This window comes from Glycine max, chromosome 11, assembly GCF_000004515.6.
Source record: "Glycine max cultivar Williams 82 chromosome 11, Glycine_max_v4.0, whole genome shotgun sequence".
NCBI lineage: Eukaryota > Viridiplantae > Streptophyta > Magnoliopsida > Fabales > Fabaceae > Glycine > Glycine max.
In genome coordinates this window covers 4,095,102-4,104,227 of record NC_038247.2, presented here as the reverse complement: position 1 = coordinate 4,104,227, position 9,126 = coordinate 4,095,102, and the positions used below count along the sequence as shown (strand labels likewise).

The window sequence follows — 9,126 nt, the reverse complement described above, 5'->3', positions numbered from 1 at the left end:
TACTTTAACACCCATATATGATATATCTTTCATATTTTCCCCCATCCTCTTTTTTTTTCATTCTTTTCCGTCAAAAAATGACTGCACCTATCAGCAGTATGCTTACTAGAATAACAAGGTAATAAAAAAGTAAAAAGCTATCAAATGTCGATCCATATCTTAATATGTCTGTTTGATTTACGAGAAAATAAATTTGTTAAACATGTTTTAAGTGGTGTTTTAACGATAATAAATATAGGATAAAAAATAATGAATTAGTTTTTTATTTTAGAAGAATAATGAATTAGTTATATGTGCATAAAATAGATAATAGATGTAATGGATTGCAGTTCACCTAGAACCAAATCATAAACCTGGCTGGACAAATTGCATACCCAATCCTGGCTGGTGTTGGGCCTTTTCTCTTTTCACTCTTCATCTCAAAATGGATTGTGAAGTCTCAATTCCCAAATGGTGTTACACTGTTGGTGATTGTGGAGAGATCAAGACTTTGAAACGGTCCAAAATTTTGAGCAAATTTAAAATGCCACTATGTATCTTGCAAATTTAAAGTCTCTTGCTTCCACCATAGGGAATGCTTCAATTTTCTATGGCAACCATCAGGTTCGTTGGACTAGAGGTGGTGCCTTTGTTGGTTTGCTAGGTGCCCTTGTCTTGTTGTTCCTCTACCTCTCTTACAAGTCATTTCACGTGAGTGACTGCTTATGGCCTTGTCAATGTAGACTTTATTCGTTATTGAGTTACAGCCTACAGGAATCAATTAAGCATGTTTAAATGCATTATTAAAACATTTAAAATTATTAGTTTAAGTGTGTAAATTTTGTGTACTATAAACACTTGAAACAGCCGTGCAATCAATACATCCTAAATGTATGCTGCAATTGTTACACGTGTCATTTTGTAGACTCAATCTGACACGGGGTTTAGTTTTCTATTTTTTATATAATGTGCCAAGCAGGCTGTTAGGTCAATTCTGATGGAATGTATCATAGTGGTGCCATAAAATCATGGAGCTACTTAGAGCCTTTTAATTCTACCGGGAATAAAAAGTTATATACTGTGTGACAAGGTTGGAACAATCTTAACTAGGTTGACAGCCTATCAATTATGAAACAAATACAATCACCTCAGAAATATCATTAATAAAAAGAAAACTAACAAGTACATCGGGGAGACATAGACCAAACCCAAACAAGTAATATATACCTTAAGTAATCTACACTTTAAATATGAATTTGAAAAATCCGAATATAATGTAGAAACTTTTAGAGGTAGGCTTGGTGGTTCATTTACCCGCTAGTTGATCGGCTTATCTAAAGGTAAGTTTATTAACTTATTTAAAAGTTTTATTATTAATTGTAATGGTATTCGTACACCCTAATTTAGTGTAATTTGGGTGTATGTGGTTGAAGGAAGAGGAAAATAACAAGGAAGAAGAAAAGAAAGAAAAAAAATATAATATAGAGGAAAAAGTGAATATATATTTATATATTTCCTATTATTGGATGAATTTTTGTAATTGGTCAAATCAAATTTCAAAGAATTTTTTTTATGACAAATAATCAATCAAGTTTAGCAAATTTCCCTAAAAAAAATCAAGTTTAAAATTTAAAATTGTGAAACAAATGAGGCCTATTTAAGATGGCCTTAACTTGGCAAATTTACATGCCCATTAACCTCGAATCCATTAGGAATTTTCTTCTTTGTTCTTCTTATTTCCCCTTTCATGCATTCAGAACCTTACGTTTCTTTTTGCATCCTTTTTTTTCTTTTCACACCTCCTCCACATGTTTTTTAATATGCCGAAATCTCTCTTCTCTTTAACCTTTACCCTCCTTCCCTCCCTACAACCTCTCCGCTGTACCCCATCCATGGCCTCCTTTTTTTTATATTTGCTCTCTCTCTCTCTCTCCCCAAGCCATCTTGGACCATCTTACTCTTTTTATTTTTTCCTTTTTCATATCTTACGGAAACTAGTTTTCATAATGTAGTTGTGTTTTAATACATTATGAAAATTATTTTCTTTAACGTAATTAACAGCATTGGGTCATACCTTTTTTTAAAAATATATTCTAGAAATTAGTATCTCGAAAGAGTATTTTTGTATAAAAAAAAAACAAAAAATACATGAGAACGGTGCAAAAAGAATCTCCTTCTTTTGGATCAACTTTAAAAAAAAAAATGTTAGATGTCATATAAGTAATGATGTGATAATTAGTTTATCAAGTATTTAATTAAAAAAATTTATTACTAACTCATTTTAATAGTGAGAAATAAAATAAAAATAAAAATCAAAATATATAAACATTTTCTTTCTAAGTGTTTTTTTTTCAAAGAAAAAATTCTCAAAATTTATTTTTACTTAATAAAGTCCAAATTATGAATCGCATGTCTATAATTAATTTATATATGATGTCTTACCTTAAAGCCTTTACCTACCATTGAGACTATTAATGCTATACAGCTATTAAAGTTCCGGGGCTGCTGTGGCTTATTGGCACACTTTCTTGGGTATGACTTATGCCCATTGTATGTTTATCTTCTATTAATATATTACTTATTTGGCTGATAAGAAAAAAACTATATAAGTTTCGGACAAACTTTTGTTATGATACCACTAGGAGGTTATCTTTCTATATAAGAAATTACATATGATAGGCCGGAAATGAATATTGAAAGCTATAGAGGAAATGATACGCTAACCAAGACATAACTAACTTACTGAATGCTACAGTGAAAAGTATGAACAAAATGTCACTCCTAATTATATGAGACCGAATAAATTAAATAACATAGGTGAGAAGAATGCATACAAATAATGTTAAAAAATTTCTTGTTAGATATCGGGTTAAATGTACTTTTGAAATTGGTTTACTTAAACTTATCGCATGTTTGGAAACTGGTTAAAAAAGAAAGGAATGACGTTTAAAATATAAGAACTAGTATATAACTATTTTCTTTTTAAAATTGCATACGAGATATAGAAAATCACATCTAAGATGTGGAGTTAGACTTGCTTATAATGTACCACAACTGAGAAGATGTTGCAATTACTAATCCCTTGCAATTATCCAAACCAGTATGTATAGACCGGATATATACTAACCTTTTATCAAAATAACACCCAAAATAAAACTCTTCATCTTCGCCTTTAGCCAAGTCCAAGATCTAATCCTCGAACAATTCAGAAACAATGTGAATATCAAATCCTTGATTTCTAAAAAGAATATTTTTCTATGAATCCATAAAGAACAACATATAGATCGAGCACCCTGCCAATTTAGCTTTTTCCCCCATAGAATGCACCGGAATGTTGAAGAATTTTTATAACATATTCTTTTATCTCATTTCCCCCCTATTTTTATTATATGAAAATGTGCAAAAATCAATTATACAAATATATTTTTTTTTTGTTCGTAATATTTTACTATGTCAGAACAATTTTGCAAATGGCAGGTATGCAGGACAAGATCTAAAAAAGTCTGCACATTGTAAAATATAGGAACCTCCCAATAATGTTTATTATACAGTTTATCAAATAACGGGCATGAATATTTGTAGATTATTCTATCTTATATTATTGCTTATTATTTACCTTAATTTATAAATTAAATATTTAGTTTTTATTCTTGAGAATAAAATATTCTTTATACACTCTCTTCTCACTGCATCATATTTTATTTTTTATAAGACAATTTTTTAAATTCAAAATTAAATTAAATAAAATTGATTTTTTTATTTAGTTAACTAGTTATTTAAGAAAATGAGATTTTTGTTTAATTTATTTAATAATATTTAAAAATATTAAATTAAATTAAGTATAATGAGATTTTTTTGACAGAGTATAATGAGATATTCATAAATTACTAATAAATTTTTTTATTCATTAAATTAATTTTGAAAATTTTCAAAGTTCCTATATTTTTATATTTAAATTTAAATTTATATTGCCAATAAAATAGCCATACATTGATCAAATCATTTTTTCTTATATACTCTATAATTCATGTTTTTGATATTTCATTTATATTTAATATTTCCAAATAATGACGCGTATGGGAGGCAGAGTTGTCCAGAGGTCGTGCCTTACTCGTGGAGATGATGGCTTAGGTTTTTGTAATAAATTATTTGGCTAAAGGATCGCATTGTACAATTCTGGATAGCCAAGGGACAAAAGGGTACCAGAAAAAGAAAGAAAGAATATTACTGAATAATTAAAAAGGTAAAAAACGCTCTATGTTTGTAGCAGGGAAAATTTAAGATTTTCAAATACATTTATACTTAAGACAATTATATGTTATGTTGTCATGTGGATCATTATCAATTTTCATTGCAACTAACTCGTGTTATATTGAATTTTTTTAACAATAATTATAATTAATGACCAGTTCACTCAGATAATGGGACATTTAGTAATAATTAGAGTGAGGTGTTAAAGGATTTTCCAACAAGAAAGTTTACTGTATAAATTAAAGAATCTTTCAAATATTATATATAAAGAAGCCTGCAAAATTCCAAATGGAAGCTTCAGCCTACCGACCCCTTAACTACCGTTGACATTCATTATTTCATCAGATCAAAATGAAAGAATTACATACAGAATACTTGCGCTAATATCTATAAATAGGCGTTTTGGGCCTTTGTTTACATAGCAAATATTCAGAGAATTCCAAAGACAGAGATGACTCTGATTAAGGAATTAGAGCAACAACCAAACCAAATTGCTGGCCACAAAGAACTCGCTCACAAAAGTCTCCTTCAGAGCGATGCACTCTATCAGGTTCGTTCAATTACCAATATTTTCATTTTATTTATCAAACTAAACAATTTTATTTTATTTTTTCACTTCACTATAATTAATACACGTATTGGTGGTGCAGTATATACTTGAAACCAGTGTGTACCCAAGAGAGCATGAGAGCTTGAAGGAGCTAAGAGAGTTGACGGAAAAACACCCTTGGTATGTAAGATCACGATTATGTGTACCAATAATTAATTAATTGATGTTTTCTCACTGAGTAAATGCATAACATTGGCTTAATTATTTTTTATGAAAACAATATTAATTATCACATACTATGTGATGATGTAAATTAAACAGGAACCTGATGGCTACACCACCTGACGAAGGACAACTTCTAGGCATGCTACTTAAGCTTATCAATGCCAAGAACACCATGGAAATAGGCGTCTTCACTGGTTACTCCTTGCTTTCCACTGCCCTCGCCCTCCCTTCTGACGGAAAGGTCCCTTAATTACTAATTTGCTTAATAAGCAATTCATATATAACCTTTGCATCAACAAGATTTTTAAGTTTTTAAATGTATAATTACAATTCTTTTCATGATTTAAAATAAATAATAAAACCAATCTATAATACAAATATTACCCTCACAAATATATATATATATATATATATATATATATATATATATATATATATATGGGATGTATTAGACTTAGATTTTAACATAATTTTTTTTAAAGAAAAATGTTATCTTATTCAATCAAATTTTTAAAATAATACAAATAAGTATTATGATATTTAAATAAAGATTTTTAAGATTTTTGAAGAAAGACAACAAAATTTCAAAGGATTCAATTATGATTTTTATAAAAAAAAAAATCTTTTGATACTAAAAAATATATAAATTTTGATGGATTATTTTTTTTAATAAGAATTTTGATGGATTTCTTCCGACAATCTTACTCAAGATGCAAATGTCATATAAATTTCTCCTATTATTTTGGAATAAAAAATGTCAAATATATTCCTCCCTCACTTTTTCCTTTGTTTTCTAAATTAAATTAATGTCTTATGTGCTAAGAAAAATTATATTTTTCTTATACTAACTATGCTTGTAACATGTTGGGTGTAATGTTTTTATGATTATCACCCTTAATTTCGTCATCTACATAATTCAGTAATTCTTCTACTGATTTTTTATCCTCACTAATTCCTTCTAATATATGTTTATTATTACATTTTATTTAAACATGTCATTAAATTTATCATGAAATAATTGTAATAATTAAAAAAATAAAAAAATCAACGTATAATTTTAAATTTATTATTCAAATCTAAAAGTAAGAATGATAAAATGTTATTGCAAGAAAAGTTAATATAGATGGATACAAAGTTAGAATCGATATAACTATTAAAAGATTTAAAAAACTATTTTGATTTTATTTTTTTAATGTAAATCTCATTATTTTTTGTTATTTTTTCATTAAGTCTTATAATTTTGAATGTATTTTTAAAAATTCACATAATCTTTTTAAATTTTATAAATCTATAAAATATTTTCAATCCTTATGATATAAATTTATTAAAGTTTAAATTATTATAAAAATCTTAAAAAAAAATTTGATAAGTCATAATAATATTTTAACATAATCTTTAAAATCCACAAGAACTTTTTATACTAAAATATTCTTTTAAAATCTTAATCTAATATACCCATAATATACAAGTATTGTTTTGATAAAGTTAAAATTCCTGCTGCCATTACTCAGGCACATAATGCATAAGCAGAAAATCGATATATGTATATTATATATACTATAATATAACCAACATGAGTGTATATATGGCTAATAAATGAACTTTTGTAGAAATTAGATCTTAGCTATGGATGTTAACCGGGAATATTATGAACTGGGGTTGCCTGTGATTCAAAAGGCCGGAGTGGCTCACAAGATTGACTTCAGAGAAGGACCTGCTCTTCCTCTTCTTGATCAACTCATCAAAGACGTGCGTTCAATTAATCATCCCATTTTATTATTAACTTTTTTTAGTACGAAATTATGTATATTTATGTTAGCTTGAAATAAAATTAATATTGTACGCATTGCATGCGCAGGAAAAGAATAAGGGAGCGTTCGATTTCATCTATGTGGATGCTGATAAGGACAACTACTTGAACTACCACAAGAGGGTGATTGAGCTTGTGAAGGTTGGGGGACTGGTCGGCTACGACAACACCCTATGGAATGGGTCTGTGGTGGCCCCACCCGATGCGCCTCTCATGGATTATGTTAAGTATTATCGCGATTTTGTGATGGAGCTCAACAAAGCTCTTGCACTTGATTCAAGGGTCGAGATTTGCCAGCTTCCCGTTGGTGATGGGATTACCCTGTGCCGCCGCATCATCTGATCACTCTGCTCTTTAATTCACTCCCCTTTTACCTGCTGCACATGGAAAAAACACAATTTTCTACTATTTTACCTATTCCATAAATAACATATTGCGTGTCTGCTTGGAAGGATTTGAATATTAGTTACTCTACCATTGAATTTTAGTCCTCTACGTAATTACATTCATAATGTTTGTCTTCCTTAAAACAAACACATGTTTTGAATCAAAATCGTGTATGTATGTGTGGGATATATATGGAATGTGTAAGTAATAATCAGCTAAATTATAAATATGTTGAATAAAAGTGTTATCGTAAATTATATTTAGCTAAACACTATATAGAATACATTATTATAATATATTGTTAAATACAAGTGTGATCACCTACAATATATGTTTCAGATGAATGAAAAAGTTTAAATATAAAAAAAAACTATGTATTAATGATTAATCTCATAATTAACATAAGAGATCAATTTTTTTTAAAATACCTTAATGTTCTACTATAGAAGACCAAAAATCCTAGTAGTTATTGGTTAAAAAAATGCAAGAGTGCTTTTCACGTCTTTTTTTAATTTTATTTTTATATTAGAGAGTTGGAGGGTTGAGCCAATCTCATAAGTCACAAATGGATAAAAAAAAATTCTCAAATCACAACAATCTCACATGTAACGTCTTGTGGTTTTGCGTTAAATATAAATTGACTTGACATTTATTTATCTTGAAGCAACTAATGAAGATTAATTAAAAGACTTGAGTGATCCCTTTACTTTCCTCCTTTAGAGACTTAGGGACAATGTTGTTGAACCAAAAAAGATATTGTTAACCCAATAATTTATACTCTTCTTAATTTATTTAATACCTACTGTATTTTTATTTAATTAAAACTTATAATTCATTTTAAAATAGTTATTTAATTAACAAAGAATTATCATAAATAATAGTCAACATGAAAGTGCCAACAGATACTTCCCTAAAAATTAAAGTAAACTTTTCTTCAATAATACATTAAAACATTATATGAAGACTGAATTTTAGAATTAGTGTAATCTGAAATGTTTCAATCTATGACTTATGGCAGGAATGAAAATAGGTTCAACTTTGTCTAAATAGGTTGGACCTGTTTACAAAATTAAAAATTAATTCGTCTATTATTTATTAAAAACTTTGTTTGGTCCAAGGAGTAAGATAGAATACATTTTTATACTTAAGATTAGGAGATCTCTAATCCTAAGAGAATGCGAACAAGTTGTACCTAATCGGTTATTGGAAATTTGGGAAAAATAAGTTAACGTGTCCTTTAGATATCCGATTGAGTTCTAAGTGTGGAGAGGCTGGATGCTTTTTTTTTTTTTTTAACTGTATTTTTTTCAACATTTGATATACTGATTGAAGTTGTGTCCAGTATTGCGCACAAAAGTAATGATGCGATTAATAATCATGTCCACACTTTTAGAACTCTCCAGACTCGGTACTTGATGCTTGACCACTAAAGAAGTGAATGAAACCTCTTTCAAAGGGAAAACCAACTAAAAGAATAAGTGAGAAAATATAAAATCTTATAAAGCAAAACCAAAATTTGATACTAAAAAAATGAATGTTCAATTCAGAGATCTGTACATTTGGCCAAAAGTAGCGGCAAGTAATGTTCCTACTCTATTTTTTTTTATTTTGAGTAAAAAAATTGGCATGCAAAGACATCACAATAAGGACTGGAATTCCAATTAGGTTAACACCCTAGCCATTATTTATCATTTGAAGCACAGCCGAATATCATTAATAATAAAGAAGATTACAAAGCATGTATGGGATGACAAACCAAATCCATGAACAGTTATTTGATCCTAAAGTTTGGGAGATCAGCATATATAATTCTGGAAAAGTTCTCCACTAATCAATTACAAGAATCGACAAACTTGGATGAAATGTAATCCTCATGATCTGATGAATATGGAACAAACAATGCTGCAATTCCAATGGTCTTTGC

The 9,126-nt window shown here is 28.6% G+C and overlaps 1 protein-coding gene across 1 annotated transcript; it reads left to right on the top strand.

Moving 5' to 3' along the window:
- The first annotated feature begins 4,578 nt into the window (after positions 1-4,578).
- LOC100795858 (caffeoyl-CoA O-methyltransferase 5) lies at positions 4,579-7,302 on the top strand. Its single transcript, XM_014763844.3, has 5 exons — positions 4,579-4,780; positions 4,881-4,960; positions 5,102-5,246; positions 6,623-6,754; positions 6,864-7,302. Exons 1-5 carry the CDS (start codon positions 4,682-4,684, stop codon positions 7,155-7,157), a joined length of 750 nt encoding a protein of 249 aa, XP_014619330.1. The 5' UTR covers positions 4,579-4,681; the 3' UTR covers positions 7,158-7,302.
- The last annotated feature ends 1,824 nt before the right edge of the window (positions 7,303-9,126 follow it).

What these genes read in the sequence shown, in the direction of transcription:
- LOC100795858 (XM_014763844.3), top strand. Translation starts at nt 4,682, where the DNA reads ATGACTCTGATTAAGGAATTAGAGCAACAACCAAACCAAATTGCTGGC. An exon ending in AGAGCGATGCACTCTATCAG is followed by an intron (nt 4,781 to 4,880) that starts GTTCGTTCAATT and finishes TTGGTGGTGCAG; the next exon opens with TATATACTTGAAACCAGTGT. An exon ending in TTGACGGAAAAACACCCTTG is followed by an intron (nt 4,961 to 5,101) that starts GTATGTAAGATC and finishes TAAATTAAACAG; the next exon opens with GAACCTGATGGCTACACCAC.